The 20,728-nt window shown below is 35.9% G+C and overlaps 1 protein-coding gene across 10 annotated transcripts in view; it reads right to left on the bottom strand.

The window, feature by feature from the left end:
• Positions 1 to 18,585, bottom strand: part of LOC138323741 (PDZ and LIM domain protein 7-like) — a 42,157-nt gene extending 23,572 nt beyond the window's left edge. For 3 of the 10 annotated variants that reach the window (XM_069268554.1, XM_069268557.1, XM_069268555.1), the window contains exons 1-4: positions 18,345 to 18,583; positions 13,507 to 13,658; positions 8,551 to 8,595; positions 1,608 to 1,658 (exon numbers count right to left, since the gene is read on the bottom strand). In XM_069268554.1, the coding sequence (XP_069124655.1) occupies positions 1,608 to 1,658; positions 8,551 to 8,595; positions 13,507 to 13,658; positions 18,345 to 18,455 (359 nt within the window). In that variant the 5' untranslated portion in view covers positions 18,456 to 18,583. Of the gene's footprint in view, positions 1 to 1,607; positions 1,659 to 8,550; positions 8,596 to 13,506; positions 13,659 to 18,344 lie in introns of all 10 variants that reach the window. The other 7 variants (XM_069268559.1, XM_069268558.1, XM_069268549.1 and 4 more) reach the window with 6 other exon arrangements.
• Between the last annotated feature and the right edge of the window lie 2,143 nt (positions 18,586 to 20,728).

Here is a 20,728-nt window from a genome sequence, read left to right as displayed (position 1 = left end):
AAAGGCACAATGTCGGTATACTTAATTACATGGCAGCTTTATTAGCTTCAAAAATTCCTGGGGCTATCAGACAGAATTGACAAACTTGCTTAACCAATTGTATTAGATATGTTCAACTAACAATCTATCACAAGTTGCTACGTTCACATATTTGCACTGAATTGATGTTCTTCTGCATAGTTTATTTTAGTATTTTTTCCTTCACAAATACTTTACATGTATATACAAACTTGTAGACTTTAAGATTCCTTTATTGAACTTACAGTCTTCACATTAATGTATACATGTATATATTATTTTCAAAACTTTTCATATATTCTGATGGTTTTTTGTTATCTGTTCTTTTCAATCTTAATATAAGTAAATCTAAAAGAACAATTTAATCTTCAAGGTAAGATAAAAAATTTGATAATTATATTTCATTATACATCTACAATCGAATCTTCATTACACCTTATAAAACATCTTCTAAGTTATCAATCATGAATTCACACCAATGAAAGAAAATGTAGTATATGTGAGCTATATGAAAAGTTCAATAAAATTGAGGATGGTAGGAAAGGAAAGAAAGTGAATCAAGAAATACCCCACAAAGAAAAGAAGAGATATTAAAATACACAAATCTTGAAAATAAACATTTCGTGGACAAGTAATGGCAGTCTAGCAATAAAACCACCCGATGTTTCCATACCATATTAACATTTCATAGAGTATAGATCTACAATACATTTTGTAAGAACTTAATTTTCATGATTTAATTACTTTACCTTGGTTTAACCAATTCTATTTCAACAACAGGTGAACCATACAATGTTTATTCCTTAGCAGATAAGGTGAAAATAGATAATGGATATAGGCCTAAATCATTGGACTATAGCCACAAATTAGATTGCCAATAAGGCTTACAATCCAGATGTACTATCAGCGATTACACCATTAAAGTTTTTATTATGGCGAGGTATTGAGAGATTTGAGGTATTGCTTCTGTCACCTGGAATAAGAGTGCATTAATTAGGAGTGATATTATATCCCACAGCCAACGGAGAATACACTACGTATCTACTCATGTAATGGCAGCTTACAAACTCTACAGGAAACAATTAAAACTACAAACATTATTTGGTTTTCAGCATCAATGGGATACCTTCTTTGTTTGTTTTATTGTCTTTCAGATTTCATGGAGAATATTTTAACTACTTCTTTTATTATATGGTAATTATGCACACACTATTATTTTTGCAAATTATTTTTTAAAAATGAGAATTGGAAGCAAGTTCAAATGGTGAATTCTAATGAGTCAAGCATTATTTTTCAATTTGTACCAGAATATATACCCTACAGACAAATAGCGTTACCAATGTTATAGCTATGTTAAATCTCATCAACTAAAACAGAAAAGAAGTTAAAGTCGACACCACTGCACTATAAAGTCATATAAAAGCCACAGTAAGCTGCATCAGATGAATTCTGTATAGTTTGTTACATGTGCAAGCCTCTCTTCCACCATGATCACAGTGCTAAATGTGTTATGTGCAAGCCTTCTGCTCACCATGATCATAGTGCTGGGACAAATACTATATGGTTACCATGGCATCACCAAGACTTACTGATCAGTTGACTTTGTCGATTCTTCCTCCATGTACTGTTCCAAATTTTTTCTAAGAGAAAATAAAGCATGGATAATACATGAAGCATGACTATAAGGTTACTACATAGGTGTCTGGCTGTATATCAAGGTCAGCTGGTCAAAGCATGATATATGGGAAGATAATAGATGTTTAGGTCTATATGGTAGGTACACATATTATTTAAATGTTTTTAAACTGGCCCTAATTGTCTAGAGTTTATAAGTACTGTGCAGATACATGTATATGATATTTAAAACTGTGACAAAAGGCTCATTTTTCACTAAATTAATTTAGTTTCTTCAATGTCAGCTTGGATGAATCATTCTGAAGTAAAATTCAAACTAAATTTTTCACATGACGTAATAGTTGGAGATATTCTTCATTTTTCACATGACGTAATAGTTGGAGATATTCTTCAACTACAAATCTGATATATGTGATGGGCAGATACAATTCTGTAATTATTGCAGCTGTGTGGATACATCGTTCTGTAAGCATGACCTTGACTCCAGGTCACCTTTGTGACCTTGACTTGAAATGTCATCATGTCCTATCCATTATGCATTTCCTACCCTGTAATTACAAGCTGATAAAATCCGATCAGGAAATACCACACATTGTTTAAGGATGGTTACATAGCCTATTCACAAGTACTTCCTTTGTTGTCAAGGAGAAAACGAGACCTTTACTTTTAACTGGTGTCATATGGACACAATCTCCATATTTCACACAACGGATATCACATTAAATGTATCGACATTAAGGAGGAAAAAATATCAACAGGAAATGCACAAAAAAAGTCCTGAAATCACATGCACCAGTAAAATCTACACAGGTTTGCAGTACTCTGTGAATAACCTGGTTTGTTTATACGATGTGGTTTAATGGTCGGCTGGAAATCGTAAAATTGTAATGCGTGCTGCATGTGCCCCAGGTGAAGCTTGTTATACAAAGCGATGTTGGACAATAAACTATTATAATTTATACAGGTATAGCCAAGATGATGTAAAGGAGTGGGAAATAATGATGGTGACTAGATAATGTCAGTTAGGTTCATATCTAAGTACAGTACAATTAGTTATGTTGATGTACCTTACACTCCAGTGACTAGAGTCAATGAGTGCATGTTTTATTATGAACAGTAGGGTTTATTACAGTGAGGAATGATAAGTGGCATATCCATGTAGCTTGTTTATAACCAGTATATTAATTTTTCATTTTACAGATACGTATCATGCTGTATTTCTTTTGAAAAGTTTTTCATGATCAATTTTCAGAGAATCTGGCCTAGGTCTACACATGTTTTGACCATGTAAACACATCTACAAGATCCATACTTCAGATTACCGAGTATAAACCCTAACATAATTAGGACATCATCCTTAATGTTTAAAGTATTATCAATATTTTGTTTTTGAATACTGGGTATATATATATATTAAAGGGACAATTCAGTCTAAGAGAACATTAAAATTTGTACATATTTCGGAAAAAAACAGTTCTAATGGAAATTAGATTATTCGGTTTTACTGTGATATGCCTGAAAAGCCCATGGTTGTGACATGTGTGTAGATGTTCAAACTCGCTCGCTGTCCGCCATTACACATTGTGGTCGAACTTCTTGTATGCCGAACCCTGTCCCTTGCTCGTAGAGTAATGCAACTTTTGTCTAGAACTGCTCAAATCGCTCTGACAGTAGTGTGTTTATCTTATTAGGTGAATTGCCTTGCCTAAAAACCATTTCATCACCTTCTCAGTGGTTATGTAGTTTATTTGCTTAACGTGCGTGACTTTGGCTCATGCATGGGTACAGCGGCCATATTGTACCTACTTTATCGTATTGATCAACGATTTGATATTTCAACGATATTAATTGAAATACTAAACAATGACGTGGAATTTGTCAATATTTTATGTTATATGTTTCATAAGAAATGTTGAACAATACATTTATGCCATATTTTGCTTCTTGGTTATGTAAAAGAATTAGTCTGAGCGAATTGTCCCTTTAAACAGTTATCTCCCTTGTGAGAAGGTATCAATTATGATGTTTTTTGTGATCATTTTCTCTGAAATATGACGTTAAATCAATAATTACAAGGACAGATAACTCTTTAATTTGGAATGGCAATAAAACTACTATATACAAGACACATTTTGCCATTTCTTCAGCAAATTATGTTTTTATGTCAAACGAGATGTTTCAAGCATAACTTTTTATGTATACATATACATTGTTAACTCTTTGTTTCAGTTACATGTTAGAAAGCTATAAAGATATTTAGAAAAAATATCTATGTGATAATGTCACTAATGAACATATATAGATAGTCATACAAGCAGTCAAGAAATGTGTTTATATATGATAGACCTAACAATTATCTATAATTTAAGTAAACAAGCAGAACCTCCTCCCCGACAATTTCTTTCCATGACAAATTGCTACAGAAAAAGGGAGTTAACTTGATGAGAGAATAAAGTCTGGTTTTCCCATAGAGAAGGGTGTGGCTATTTTCAGCAATGGCATTCCATAAATCAGATTCTACATATTTACATGATACAAGCAAAAAGTTCACAGCAAGTTTCCAATCTGAAACTGCTAATACTATGTGTGATATTGTTTTTATTGGTCTGCAGAGCTGGATTCCTGATAAAGCAGAGCATTCTTGTTCTACTATAGATGTAATAGTAGCATATAGTTTCAAAGTGGCAAGTCAAGAAGAGCTACAACTGGAGACACAAGGAAAATCAGTATAACACATGTGATACTAATCTTCTTAAAATAACCTGGCAAAGTCAGTGTTTGTGTGTACTATGTATCTACCTAGCTGTCTATCTATATATGTGGCATCCTTAGAGACAAGCAACCTGACACCATGAGTATAGGGAGGAGGTGGTTACTGTAGGGAGGGGACACAACCTCTGTACAGGGAGGAGGTGGTTACTGTAGGGAGGGGACACAACCTCTGTACAGGGAGGAGGTGGTTACTGTAGGGAGGGTACACAACCTCTGTACAGGGAGGAGGTGGTTACTGTAGGGAGGGGACACAACCTCTGTACAGGGAGGAGGTGGTTACTGTAGGGAGGGGACACAACCTCTGTACAGGGAGGAGGTGGTTACTGTAGGGAGGGAGGGTACACAACCTCTGTACAGGGAGGAGGTGGTTACTGTAGGGAGGGTACACAACCTCTGTACAGGGAGGAGGTGGTTACTGTAGGGAGGGGACACAACCTCTGTACAGGGAGGAGGTGGTTACTGTAGGGAGGGTACACAACCTCTGTACAGGGAGGAGGTGGTTACTGTAGGGAGGGGACATAACCTCTCTACAGGGAGGAGGTGGTTATTGTAGGGAGGGTACACAACCTCTCTACAGAGAGGAGGTGGTTACTGTAGGGAGGGGACACAACCTCTGTACAGGGAGGAGGTGGTTACTGTAGGGAGGGTACACAACCTCTGTACAGGGAGGAGGTGGTTACTGTAGGGAGGGTACACAACCTCTGTACAGGGAGGAGGTGGTTACTGTAGGGAGGGGACACAACCTCTGTACAGGGAGGAGGTGGTTACTGTAGGGAGGGTACACAACCTCTGTACAGGGAGGAGGTGGTTACTGTAGGGAGGGGACACAACCTCTGTACAGGGAGGAGGTGGTTACTGTAGGGAGGGTACACAACCTCTGTACAGGGAGGAGGTGGTTACTGTAGGGAGGGGACACAACCTCTGTACAGGGAGGAGGTGGTTACTGTAGGGAGGGTACACAACCTCTGTACAGGGAGGAGGTGGTTACTGTAGGGAGGGGACACAACCTCTGTACAGGGAGGAGGTGGTTACTGTAGGGAGGGTACACAACCTCTGTACAGGGAGGAGGTGGTTACTGTAGGGAGGGAACACAATGTACAGGGAGGAGGTGGTTACTGTAGGGAGGGGACACAACCTCTGTACAGGGAGGAGGTGGTTTACTGTAGGGAGGGTACACAACCTTGTACAGGGAGGAGGTGGTTACTGTAGGGAGGGTACACAACCTCTGTACAGGGAGGAGGTGGTTACTGTAGGGAGGGGACACAACCTCTGTACAGGGAGGAGGTGGTTACTGTAGGGAGGGTACACAACCTCTGTACAGGGAGGAGGGGTTACTTAGGGAGGGACACAACCTCTGTACAGGAGGAGGTGGTTACTGTTGGGAGGGTACACAACCTCTGTACAGGGAGGAGGTGGTTACTGTAGGGAAGGGACACAACCTCTGCACAAGGAGGAGGTGGTTACTGTAGGGAGGGGACACAACCTCTGTACAGGGAGGAGGTGGTTACTGTAGGGAGGGGACACAACCTCTGTACAGGGAGGAGGTGGTTACTGTAGGGAGGGTACACAAACTCTGTACAGGGAGGAGGTGGTTACTGTAGGAGGGTACACAACCTCTGTACAGGGAGGAGGTGGTTACACACAACCTCTGTACAGGGAGGAGGTGGTTACTGTAGGGAGGGTACACAACCTCTGTACAAGGAGGAGGTGGTTACTGTTGGGAGAGTACACAACCTCTATACAGGGAGGAGGTGGTTACTGTAGGGAGGGAACACAACCTGTGTATAGGGAGGAGGTGGTTACTGTAGGGAGGGTACACAACCTATGTACAGGGAGGAGGTGGTTACTGTAGGGAGGTTACACAATGGTACATCATGTGCTGCAAGGCTTCAGCTACATTAAGTGTAATTGTATTTTTTTACACTGATATATGGCTTGAGAATAGCATTTCAATGACAAATGCATAAATATTTACCATATCTCCATTAATCGACACAAATAAATCTGCACATCTTGCTGTTTTGCAGCAAAGAATCCTGATTTTTGTACACCTACAAACAGCTACTGAAGCATAATGATGAAGTGGTGCAAGATATGTACAGCATATTTCACATAAAACATCCTTTACACAAAACATATGCCAGTGATCATGATGCAATGGTATGGTGTCTGCTACAGAACACCTCTAGCTGCTCTGGAGGTAGGAGTAGGGGAGATAGTGTTCAATTCTCCTGTGTCAGGTCTATAGTGTATACCAGTAATGGTAACCCCAGGTATGTATTAGCCATCTGTCAATGCCAAGCTCACTCAGCACATGAGTTATCTGCCCTTACTAGGGGCAGACCTAGACAACCCTTAATACTAAATTGAAAGGATTTACCAGGGACAGAAAACCCTTAATAGTCAGAAGGGGTATGACTAGCAATTATACATGAATTTGTCTCCCCCTTTTCATGAAGTTTTACCCATATTTCTTATCTATAAAATGTGTACCAAAATGACACAGTATTGGTTCAATGGTGGCTGCTTGCTGGTATGTATTATGTGTTGTGTAATGGCGGTGCCTCCAGAGATGTTCGGCCCCACAGATCACTACCAGGTGGGCCATAGTCATTGGACTGAAGGTGAGACTGTGTATACCTTACACTGTAACCATGGACACATGCCAATGTCTCAACCATTTCTGCTGTACATGAGAAACTTATGGACCATCTCCAAACTAATAATTACTTGCCCAGCTCTTACACACAGACATTCCTTCTATAAATACACCCAAGAAACTTTTCCTTCTATTCCCCATCCAAAAATTGTACAAAATGGTTCATCGCTATATAACTAATGGTAATTTGTTACAAAATCTGCATCTGCAGTATTTATAGTCACCGGTACGCATCGATCAATGTAAATGTGATTTTCTTTAGTTAAAGTATATGTACAGTTTTACATACAACCAATTAATGAACCAATGGGCAATTCCACTGAGAATGTATACACTGTATTACGCCTATTAAAAATTGGTTTTAAGTGTGCGTCTATGAAATCTAATGGTATTATCGTATATAACACATGTATAAAAAATAATCGCATGTTGTTTCAAATTTTGTGTTGAACTATATTCAGAATCTTTATTGAACTTGGTGACGTCAACACTAGCGCAAGCGGGAAATCAAAAGATATACATGTATAGTTTTGACGTAATGGAAATGTAAAAAAAATTGGACATACAGTTGATAAATTTCATTTATCTTCCTTCCGCTTCATATCAACTGTATGTCAATCTGGTAACAGTTTTTGCTTAAATATACATTATTGTGTAAATGCATCAAGGATTTTTCACTGTAAAAAAAGAAAATTCATGCACACAGCAATTTTCAAAGAACTGAACAACTGAAATCACAAACTAACATTCAAGGACAATTATAAACAACTGCATGCCTTAATAATATGCCATTTTAATCATATACATTGCAGCAATATCAAATGTTTCCCAACAAACAAAATAAAATTTGACGGATGGCCAACTTATCAGACTTGGTTAAACGGAGTACAACAACTCACAGATATTATTAAATCATAAATGAAGGAAGCTATGCTTACAGTCACACCTTGCATGACTGTATCTATATTCAAAATAACATAACAAAATAGTAAATACAAAATAATAAACTCCATGAACTTAAACAAATATGCCTCATGCGAAGATCTAAATAAAAATTTGTTATATAAATGGAACAAAATTATCAATAAATTAACATAATTTTAAACAAATTTCTAAAACCTTTATTATAGTACATGCGTTTAGATTCTGACGCTAATTTTAGGGTTATTTCATTCTTTGCTTTTGTGTTAACAGCAAAATTGATCTCCATCCCGAACAAAATCATGATCATCTATAGATACTTGACAGCTTTATAAGAACCCATTCACCCCCGAAATCTTATAATGAACTGTTCCAACTTCAGAGTAGGAAGAGTTCAAATGTGTCTTAAGGGGTAAATGAGCTCTTTATGGCAAGTTAATGCAAAACTTTGAGAAGATGAGTATGGCATCAGGATGGACAACAATTCAATAGCGATAACACACTATGCTATATATGGTATTACCATTCCCAGATCTGCTACTCACCCAATAAAATTATTGGTTGGCTTTTTAGCTTTCTTTTCCCTAATTCTTGAAGATGAAAACAAATTTACATTATAATTTTACACCATAACAAACTTATCATCAACTGGCATTTAAAACAAGAATAACCATCACGAAAACCCATTAAATTGTTGATGTTCTTTCAACAGTTGCTATAGAAACACAAAGAAAAGTAATGCCAGGTAATATATCTTGCATGTGCATTACATGTATCGACAGAGAAGTATTGCTAGCATACGTTTATCCTACCACAAGCATGTGGATCAGATGAACTTAATGGGTTTTATTTATGAGGAAATTATATATAATGTTCACCATACCCCTGTTACAAAGACCAGTCAATTACAACACAACAGCCAATAATCGAATGTAATTTATACCAGATACCTTCAAAGTGAACCTTCCAAGCTTATACCTTAACAAGGTGTAAAGATGTTACACTTAATGATAGGGAGGGTCAAAAGGGCGAAATAGAAGAATCAATAAATCAATAGCTCAGAACTGAAACATTTTTCAGTCTTTTAATTGTGATAATATGTACTAGCTAGTATACAGTATCCTCACACACACAAGGCATCTGCCCTTTCCCCTATATCTTACCTAGTTTTGTTATTGCATATGCATTACAGGAACCAGAAGTGTTTACCAAATCGTAACATAGAAATAGTATTTACTTCATTTGACCCAATAAAATCTCATGTCCCTATAAGCGTACCCCTTTTAGGGGCCTTAATTAGTCCATAATATGTCTTGAACTGATTTTTGATAATTACAAAATATTGATACTTTAAAGTTCCGTTCAATAAAGTGCCCCTTTAAGTTTCTCTGCTGTGAAAACACATTAGCTTGTTGAATATGGTACACATACTTTAAAACTTTGCCAATGTTTTGAATACACCTGGAGTATATGTGAATTTCTTTGGGTCAGTCCAGATAAACAATCTTAATCAGCAGATATATATGAGTCAGAAAATTGGACAAAAATTCCAGCCCTCCTTATCCAAATCCTAATCATTTTTTCAACCTAACACCTTTCACACTTATCTCTGAAATTTTATATGTGTGCAAGTCCAGGGTTTCCCTGGCATAGCATTGAGATTACCCCTGCGCCCTACTGCGGGGGACCCATTCAACATGATAGCCAAGCTTGTACCTGGCACCAAAAAGAGAGTCCACATATTTATCATCATATGTACACTTTGTAATATAACTATAACTTATTCTTCTGGCTTGTGGCAAGGTTAAGCATTTAATCCAGCATTTTGTATGTCAGCCTTCCTGATCAGGTGGCGTATCATTACATGTGTATAGGTTACCACTTATATGTCTGGTATGTGGAGAGAGATTTTGGATCAAGATCAACTATAAAAGGATAAGGGATAGCACGTAACCCTGTCTATATACAATGACAATGGAGATAGTACATAACCTTGTCTGTAATACTATGAAAAACTACACAATAATAATGATTTATTATAAATAACATATTTATATCACAACATCTATTGATATCTTATTCCTCCTGGTCATAAATGGTGCAGTGTCCTATAATATTAAGGGTCTGATTCCCACAGTGTCAAAAATGAGATGTGTTAAATCTCCATAGGCTGTGTGTTATCTCCCTTATCTCCCCTTGTTCATTCATTCTACTCTCCAATATTAAATTATAACCTGTCTTTGATTTACAAAATTATCATTTAATCATAAGTTAAAATTGTCTATCCTGTCTAATTTATTTGCAAATCAATCTTAAACAACATGAAGTTATCTCCCCTGTTAATTGATCTTAGTTTGAAGATAATTATCTCCCCTTACTAAATGTCATGCAGTCTTTGAGACTGTGATGCTGGTTAGAGCCCAAATCTTAGTAAGATCAGGACAATCACAGATGTTATCGCATCATCCTGACTAAGCTACACAGGTATTGTTTGCAGACTTGCCTTTCCCATCTGACATTTACCTGTGATAAAGAAAGTTTTAATCAAGTTACTGGGGTCTATCTTATTACACCAAAGCTCTATTTCTGTACTGGTAAAAGCCTCAGCCCTAATATTATTTAGTTTTTACTAAATCGCTATCCTCAAATTTGTTTTGAATAAAAGCACTATTGTCAAAATTGCCAATATAATTAAAGGTTTGTATTAAGTGATATTATCGCATATTTAAAAGAGTTACTCATACAACCTCCAGTATTTCTCATCATCGCTGTTAATTATGATATTTTAAACATCATGATATTACCATATTTGTACAGAAACTGATAATGAACTGTTGTAAATAGACATATGGGGAAACATTTATTCATGGCTGACTGATTTCTGATACACATCCCTCCAGGATAGAGCATGACTGACGAGATGGACAGGTGAGAAATGTAAAGGTGTGGTAATGTGTCAGTGAGATAACTAGAAATGAAAATAATCCACAGGTACAGCCAGGTGGAAAATGACGGCTGTACATATCATCTGAACGACTGCTGGTATTGTTTAGAACCTTACATACCCATGTACAGATTTTAGATTTGTATTTAATAGCGGACTTGAGACTTTTGTTTACACACACTATCTGAGTGAAGCATTAGAAACAGGTGCCCCGATACTTTAATGAATAAACCTATTCAGAAGCCTTAATCTTATGCTTGACCTGATGTATTGACCTGGAAGGTGATACAAACATCGTGGGGTAAGAATTTGTGTCAATATATACAGACTACCTGTACAAGTCCTAGCCTCTATACTAACCAATACCAACTACCCAGTATCTACCTCGTAGTAGCCATAATGTGAGAAATGTTTATACTCCTAATATTTCAACTTCACACATACTTTCAATGATAAGCTTACATATTACCATTCTCAAATATTTACTTTGTGACTTAATGTCTCGGATAGGACTTTGCAGTAAGTTATACACATCTAATCCTCCCAGATTTAAAACGGCCACTTTCTAGTAGCTTGTTATTCCATATCATATACATTCTTGTAGCAAGTTTTGGTCACTGGTGACAAAATATGTACTTGCAATAAATTGCAAACATATGAGAAACTTTAAGCAGTTTGAACTCAAAACCTGTCCCTCACTTTCAGTAAAGAATATACTACAAAACATTTAATTTCTTTGCAATATCTAATTATCTCCCTTTCCCATGAAATATTGGATATTGCATTGGTATATCTATCCTACCTACGTATATACGTATTGAATCATTTTACCCCTTAAAATGGACTTTTCCAGTCTTTGAACCAGAAGTGTTCACATGTGTCTTAAGGGATGAAGAAGTTAATATGTATATATAAACTAGCACCCAAATTTACAACACTAAATTATCTACCCTTGCCTTGAATACTAGCACCTCAAATTATGTACTTGAGACACCTACTTTATATTGGCCTATACTCTTATTAACTGACCTATTATTTGCTTTGTAAAATAAAAGGAACAACCATAACAGAAATCCTGAAACAATACAAACGTGAAATGAAAATGCCTATCAAATGTTGTAGACTTGTACCAGATTAATATATATTTAGCACCAGATAAATTGGAGCACCTAGCTAGCACCAGACAAGAGGATTTTGTTGATAGAACCTGTTTTTCTACAGATACCACTAACAATGTACCACTTGTACATGCCTGGAATTGTAGCTACCAATTTTAGCTGATCTTGGACTTGGGAAGGAAGCATACCTGATGTTGGGTCTGGACTCTGTCAGATTCCAGTTTATACCAGAACTATATTTACCAATTCCTTCCAAAAATAAATGGAAGATACCGCTAGATCTATATCTGCAAGAACAATTTCTGAAATTTCCCTGAGGACTTGAATTTAAAAGCCATAGCTCAATGATACTCGGGGTACATGACATTTTTCTATACATTATACAGATAAATTATATAGGGCATTTTTGCATTCAAAGTAAAGAGAAAGCTAAGTAAACCAATACCTATAACCCATCTTTAGTGTACACATATGTACTATCTTTCTGGCATGGCTTAGTCTACGAACACTGTAACAACTGGTTGTTTTTAGACATTTCTCAATCCCAGAGAACATATCTACACACAATATTTGTAGCTTGCAGCGATATTCACAGATAATTGCAGCTTGTATATAGATCTATCTTTCTAAGAAACATACATAAATACACTTCAGATAAGTCTCTATTGTGTAGAACAAATCCACAACCTAGAGGGTGCTTGAGTGTTCTAAGATCTATAAGTACATATACATAAAAGACAAATTGTTTTCTAAGAAGTGATACTTATCTAATGAATTTTGTGAGAAAAATTACTGCTGCAAATATGACTAGAAAGGCATCCAACAACATTAAGTGTTCAACACGAGGGGGGCCTGATTAACAGTGAAAGACAATGTAGGATATAAGTACTGGACGGGGAAACACAACACAAGTAGTGATTGGTCTTACACCACAAAGCTCACGGCAATCAGTCCAAAAGGGGGTACTCGGGGTGGGCACTGTTACAATGATAGCAGATCATACCGTTACTATAACACCAAATAGGAACACCAAAATATAGCCATGGTAACAGGAACAACAAAAATCCTTGTATATTGATTTACATATAATAACCCAACAATGAAAATTTTCCCACTCATTTTCAAACATTGGTCCAAGGAATTTTAGATTCTAATTATAGTCATATGGTACCAACCAACGTACCAAAGGAACATTTTCAATTATATATAATTTTGAACCAACATGAAATTTTCATTATTATGAGTTTTTCAATAAATAGCAAAATCTATGATTACTTTGCAATTGTTATGGCAAAAATATTGTTATAGATCTCCTTCCTTAAATTACACATCTATATGTATAATTATATGCCTTGAATTATATAAGATAGGTGTATACCCCACCCAGGTAGGTTTAGGGGGTACAGAAGGGGACACTATAAAAGCAGGTGAATACTAACCTTTGCAGCAGCAAGTCCAGCTTGTTGCCACTCCCCATGATGGCCCCCTGGGCATCTTTATGTTTCATTATGTTTGCCTCACTGTTGCCAATCTTGAGGATTATGTCCCCTTGTTGTAATCCACATTTGGCAGCCAAACTTCCTGGAAGAACCTACATTATAAAGGAAGCCATTTTAAACAAAGTTAAATATTTCCATTCTGAGACCAAATACCATATTTGATCCAATAAGCCCTCAGGGTGGATATCAAGAATTGAACAATGAAGGGAATCGATGCTTAATTTAATAGGACCAAAGTTTGGCTAACATTTCACAAAAGTATTCTAAACCATTAATCAATTTAGTAAAGAGATCAAACAGAAGGCTCAAAAATTAAAGGGAAAGGGAGTTTATGGGAGAACTTAATAGGTTGAATATGGTATGTACATAATTATTCAAAAGCTGCAAAAATTTTCTTGTCATCTTTATATGGCAGGATTTACATCATAGCTCTTTAAATAAGTATGTTACACATGTCATTTATAACTGATAGTAAATTATAATTATAATAATATACTGAATTATACTATTTGCTTGTTGAAGACATTTTATTAATATACACATATATATATATGTTATTCATGATTTGTGCTGTATTTTCTTTCAGAGTGGACACTGCCAATAGGTTGTATTTGTAGAGAAAAGCTGGAGTCTCCTGAGAAAAACCACCAACTTTCTAACATGTTTCAGCTGTGGTGGAAGCCTAGGGTTAGAATACAATAAAATTAAATAGATATTTAGTTCAAACTTTTAATTCAGTGAATGACATATCTCTATATTTATTTTCAGAGATGTTGTCCTAACTATCCATGTCCCTATATATATAGCTAGTTAACAATTACATATTATAATTTGGCAAACAGCATATATATGTATATGTACTATATACAAAATGAAACTCCTAGCATGGGATGTATATGTAATTTATGATTTATAGAAGAACTCAAACTGTTATCCTAAATAAATATTTAATTCACTTTTTAAAAACTCAGGTTAAAATCTTTATAGGTAAGAACAGATGATGAATTCTGTTACAATATACCAGTATCTTGGTGTACAGCATCACATTACTACATCTCCAATACACATGGAGAAGCTGGTAGTATCTCTGCTGTTATATATATACCCAAGTAGGGTACCAATGATGTACAGGAGATGGAGTTGAGCCTGAAGGTCGCAGTAACCCCTAGCTGTACACAATCTTATAGATGTGTATATCTACAGGGGGTAAGGGGTGTGGGAGTACTACAACAGTACAGGGTCATAATGGGTCACTGGATATCAAACGTCATGGTGATTAATCTGTTTTTATCAAATTCAGATTTTTGTAAGACTTTATTGTTGAAGCAGTGAAGTGAGATGTGGTCAGATTGACGGATATGAGGATAAGGAAAGTGATGTTGTGATGAAGTGACATATAAAGATGATGAGTAGTGTGTTTGGATGAAGTAGTATATATCACATGGATATGATCGATGATGTGACATAATGTGGATGAGTAGCTGATATATTTTTTTAAAGAAAATTTTCATGGAGTGCTCCAGAAAATAAGAACTTCAGACAAAGTTCAAAATGTGATTTCAAGATAGCGGCTATGGTGGCCATCTTGGATTTCAAATCAACCCGAAAAATAACAAGTGAACACTTGGTCAGGACCATGTTAGGATTATTTCAGGCAAGTTTCAATCAAATCGCACCGGTAGAACTTGAGAAGAATTTCAAAATGTGTTTTCAAGATGGCAGATGTGTCAGCCATCTTGGATTTTGGATCGACCCAAAAAATAACAACACTTGGTTGGGACTATGTCAGGATCATTTCAAACAAGTTTCAGCCAAATTGTACTGGTAGAACTGAAGAAGAAGTTCAAAATGTGAAAAGTTTAGACACAGCAGATGGTGAACAACGAGGGACGAAACATAATGCTGCTTTGAATATGGCTATAAGTCATTCTGACCCAAATGCTTTAGCTAAATTCTGAATTTCTGCAAGAATTGCTTTTCCTGGACAATGTCTAAATTGTCTGCTGAATATCAAATATACTATGGAATCTACGAGTTTTGATGGTCTATTTGATTTCATTGGCTCATTAGATCTACAAAAAAATCCGAGAATTCTACTTTACTTCTGATAATTTTTCCTTCCAGAAAAAATAAATTTTCCGAAAACAATTTTGTCTGTAGAATTATCTTTTCAGAATACATGAATATTTTCACTCAATTATTTAGGGGTAACTGACCATTTTAATGTGTATTTCATGCGTCCACATAGCTCAACTGGAGCACTTATTACCATGGATTCCTAAATTTGTTTGAACATTTTGTTGTCATCCCTTCGCAAGCTATATTTTCCTCTCATCAGTCCTCTTTATACATTCACTCTGTCCTCTGTAGCGTATGTGCATGTTTGGGAAGCTGCGATATATTCCTTTTCGAATTCTTGTATAGTGGAACTCTGTGCAATACTTTTGTAAAATGTTGTAATATTTTGGTCCTATTAAGCAGCCCTTCTGTTCAATTCTTTAACTACCCTGGGTACTAATTGGGTCGAATATCGTACGTATTAAATGACATTACTGACTTCCATATATACATACTGTTATACATAGTACGTCTACTTTTACCTCTTTTGTCAAACTCCTCAAGACACTAGTTACAATATATATGATACATTATATATCTATATGCTGCCTCTATTTGCCTGTGCCTAGTCAGGTATCACTGCCACTGTCACTATTTCTCTGACCCTAGCTACTGATCTTTACATAAATCCTAGCTACAGCTGGGAACCTTATCAAAATGCATTAGGTATACTTTTCTCCAAAACTGCTGTTTAAATGTCAAGGTACACATTCATATTTAACTACCATCACTGTCTCCCCCTGACCCCCACCCCCCCTCCCCAACCACCCCAGTTGAATTCTACTTCTGTATATAATTCCCCTACATAGCTACTACAATTTGACTCTGGGACCAGATCAATGTAGACTACCTACATTATCCAACCCAATAAATGCCCCTGTCTCTATAAGCACTAGCTATATAGGCCCCTCCCCCTTTTTATAGCTTACCTTTATAAGTCTTCATTAACCCTATTAATAGAAGAATGAAAATATGAATACATTTTGTAGTTTTGTTTAATATTCTTATTTCTTTTGCTGATTGATTTAATTCACTTGTGGTTGACTATGAGCAATAATTTTGTAACAGGAGTTACAGGATAGTCCAAGTTTGGTCCAAAAATAAATTAACTTCTCCCTTTTTCTTAATTTTTAAGTGCACTAGCTATAGACACTGAGAGGGTCAAATATGGCAATGGCCAGAAGATCAGCTAGTCTATCCAGAATCTTTATGTAATATCTATGAAATTGATACCTTTATCACCTGATCTGACCTTCTCGTGGAGATCTGCCCCAGCCTAGGCTATTATTATTTATTTACTGATGATGATGAGGGAGGGGGGGGGGTTAACATTACAAATGATACTGATAAAGATAGTCCCAGAGTATGTACTTCTAGATCTGCACTCCAGGGTATTGGCCTGAAATTACAGTTATGAGAATAAACATGTTGCCAAGGAGATATATCCCTCTAGTGGGAGAAACAGGATGGGGTATAACATTTACTATAAATATCAGTACATGTGTAAACATCTCCTCCAAGATTAATCTGACTAAAAGACATTATGTGCTTAATTAAACTACATATAGTACAACGTTTGTTATCAAAACTTATAGTTAATGATGACTGAAATTACATCACATTTTTGTTTTGTTCACTACCTGATACAAATGTATATCATAATGATGTCCCAATGCAGTTTGTATGTCTGTTACTGATTATTTGGTAACTATTTAATGAGAATTGATGTAGGTTGCAATACACATTCTGAACTGATAAAAAATATTGTTTACCAATATTATATGTATTGAAACTATTATAGTCCTACAATGTTTTACAAAACAATTCAATGTAGCTTTAATACAAATTACAACAATGTTCAACTGTAAAACAAAGTACAATATTTGTAGAACCCTATATTATTATATAGCTGTACAACAAATTACAACTATGTTTCACAACAAAATAACAGTATAGGAGGGTTCTTAATTAGGAACTTGTTTACCCTTGTATAGGTAAGTCGAGGGTGTCTGTAGTGTAATACACAGCCATGTGTTGTCAGCTGTGTAGCACGACCCTCCTAGCCTAGGTCACCGATCTATTTCCGTACAGACACACACAAAACCTGACTTTAAAACTTTGACGTAAGCACACATACTTGGTGTGGTTTGCGTACATTCCTGACTAATTCTAACCCTATTTGGTTATGTGGCAGGAATGTGCAGCTAAAGGACACACTATTGTCTTACAATGTGCATCGATGTGTGAATCATCAAATATGGTAATGGCAATTGGCATACTGCGTCGATGTACACACACACACACTCGTACAGTTTACACACAGAAAGTGTCTATAATCATGAGTTGTATGAAAAGCCAGAATTGAGGTACTTACAGCGTGTAGAAATAAAACTATTTTCATCCTCCAGGTTTAAATAATTATCGGGATACACAAAAAAGTGTCAAAACCGAATCTGACGACTTCGAAAGTTTTAAAATATGCCTGGTCAATGTCTCGGTTCAAATAAAAAAATACCACATAATATTTCCCCAGTAATTTTAATCTGACACTCAGTATAAGTTCGTATTCAGTAACACTAAGGACAAGGTCTTACTACCTGTCGGCTGTTTGACAGCGAGCATCCCCATCTGTCAGTACGCCAAAACAATCATAGACTTACCCGCTGTATCGTTAGTGGGGCACAAAAGTCCTGTCCTCCTTGCATACGAAATCCCCATTGTGTAGAGGGGTCAACCCTCTCCAACTTGGCCTCGAGGGTAAGCAATGACATGGCTGGGTTTGTCCTCTAACCCCCAGTTTCTGTAGATGTCCACTTTCACACTTCGTCCTCACACTTCCCTCGAAATATCAAAATGAGATCGATCTACCGGTCCAGTCGTATACTTGTTCTGTACCTTTTTGCACACGGCCCTTAAGAAGTATTTATTATCCGAATAGCCCACGCAATGTGTATGGATAAATTTAAAGGTGTTCTGAATAGAAGAAAAATACACGTACATAGTTCAGTTTGTGTATTGGACAATTTTTATTGTTTTGAGGAATAATAGAAACTTAAGAAATTAGTTTATTTTATAAACAGGAGTTTTGAAAAATTAATAAATACAAACATAATCTAGAATTATTTTTTTTGCTAGATAAACATTTACAATTTACGAAAATGTACCTGCATTTTCCGCCGATTAATTCAATACATTGATAGAATTTTCTGTACATTGTATATGACAACATGAAAAGCATGACGTTCTTTTGTTTCCGTAACGACATAAGATAATCCTTATGTTTAAAGACCCACTACAATGTACCTTCCCGAAATAGAAAATACTATAGTTTCTTCAAAACAATAATATTTTTTTTTTATATCGATGGCCTGACATAAGGTTATAACATCAAACAAATGCAAGTTTCCTTGCGTATCATTTCGCTGTTGCGTCGTCTGGCGGCGCAGTGATCATGATCGACAACTAATTATGTGCGACGACGGGAAACATAATACGACCGCGGGAAACATAATACAACCCGCGTTATGAAATTTAACATTTAATTTATCTTAATTAAAAGAAGGTGATGATAAGTGTAGTATCAACTTTTGCGACTTTAAAAAATTATCATTTTTAAATAATTTATTTATAAATGATCAATTATATTATTACATTCCCATTTTAACAATCTGATTAAAATACAGATCTATATTTTAATCAGATTGCCATTTTAAAAATCAAAAGCTGTTTCGGGAAGGTAGTGAGCCTTTCATGTCGATGTGCAATTTGTCTGAAAACTAAATGACTTACAGAAAATCACGAATTTTCAATTTGTCGTCAGAAATTTTTTTATGAAATTGAATGAATATTAAAACACTTTCCGTGTTCTTTCATGTATGCACTAGGTCTACTCATGCCATGACTTTTCTAATGTACATTTTTAACATTGTACCGTTGATCTTGTTGTTGTCATGAATAGTTGACACGGGGTTTTCTTATATTTTCCCCATTCTTGAGAAAGAAAATGTACTTCCGTATTGGAAAAAAAATCTGTAATTGAAACATTTACTATTTGCGTTATGTAAAAATCATAATAAGAGTAATATCCATTCGCAACATATATGTATAAAAAAAGAAAAGAAATGAAAACACACAGATCACACGAAAGAATAGGCACGTGGTGAAAGTGGTCAAGACTTACTGACAATGTATTTGAGATAGCAAATCCATTAGATATAGCGATACATTTTACATCAAAGATCAAGATTTTATGCGACGTAGGAATCGGAACAAGGGCAGTTACTTAGCCACACTTCTTAGTTACAATAATTATGCTGATTGATTATAATTGTGCTCATCTCTACTTCTTTTTGTGTTCTAAGCAATATGAGAAAGCCGCCGCGAGGTGCCACATCCACGATACTCCGGGGGTAAACATGTATAGCCTAGAGACAGTGATAGTAACCACTGTAATAAGAGAATGTCATCTTCTACAAGCAATTAACAATGGAATATACCCTAGTGTTGAGTCAACAGAAAATCAGAAATTTATACTACTGTACATATTGTGCCATGCACTGTAAGCTGTGGTAAAAGGGAGACAATCACATAAGCTGAGAGAAACTTTACTATACTTTTGTTCTCTGTATTACACGAGTACATGAATTACAGCCTGATATAGGAATGCTAATTTTAATGACTATATAATTATTATCGATATTTCAAGAATGGAACAGTAAGAACATGTGATGAACATAATCTGGAAAACAGAAGACCTAGGGAAATGTTGTTGTAACATATATTTCACAGAACTGACCTTACTTTATGGTACAAATAGTTACCATGAATCTGGCTGAATGTTGATGTTTCGGTCCGTAAGCACACAGACTCGTTGTTCATTACAGACCCCTTCGATTACAAAACTACCCATGAGTGACACTAAAACCCCAACAGCAGGTTTTAAACTTACTATATGATATAGTTTAGAAAAAAATATGGATAATAGTTATTTTATTGCAGTTTTAAACTCCAAACTCGGTATACACCTGCATCTATTTTGATAGTA

This window comes from Argopecten irradians, chromosome 5, assembly GCF_041381155.1.
Source record: "Argopecten irradians isolate NY chromosome 5, Ai_NY, whole genome shotgun sequence".
Classification (NCBI taxonomy): Eukaryota; Metazoa; Mollusca; class Bivalvia; order Pectinida; family Pectinidae; genus Argopecten; species Argopecten irradians.
The sequence above is the reverse complement of the archived record's forward strand: the minus strand, read 5'-3'. Positions and strand labels throughout refer to the sequence as shown.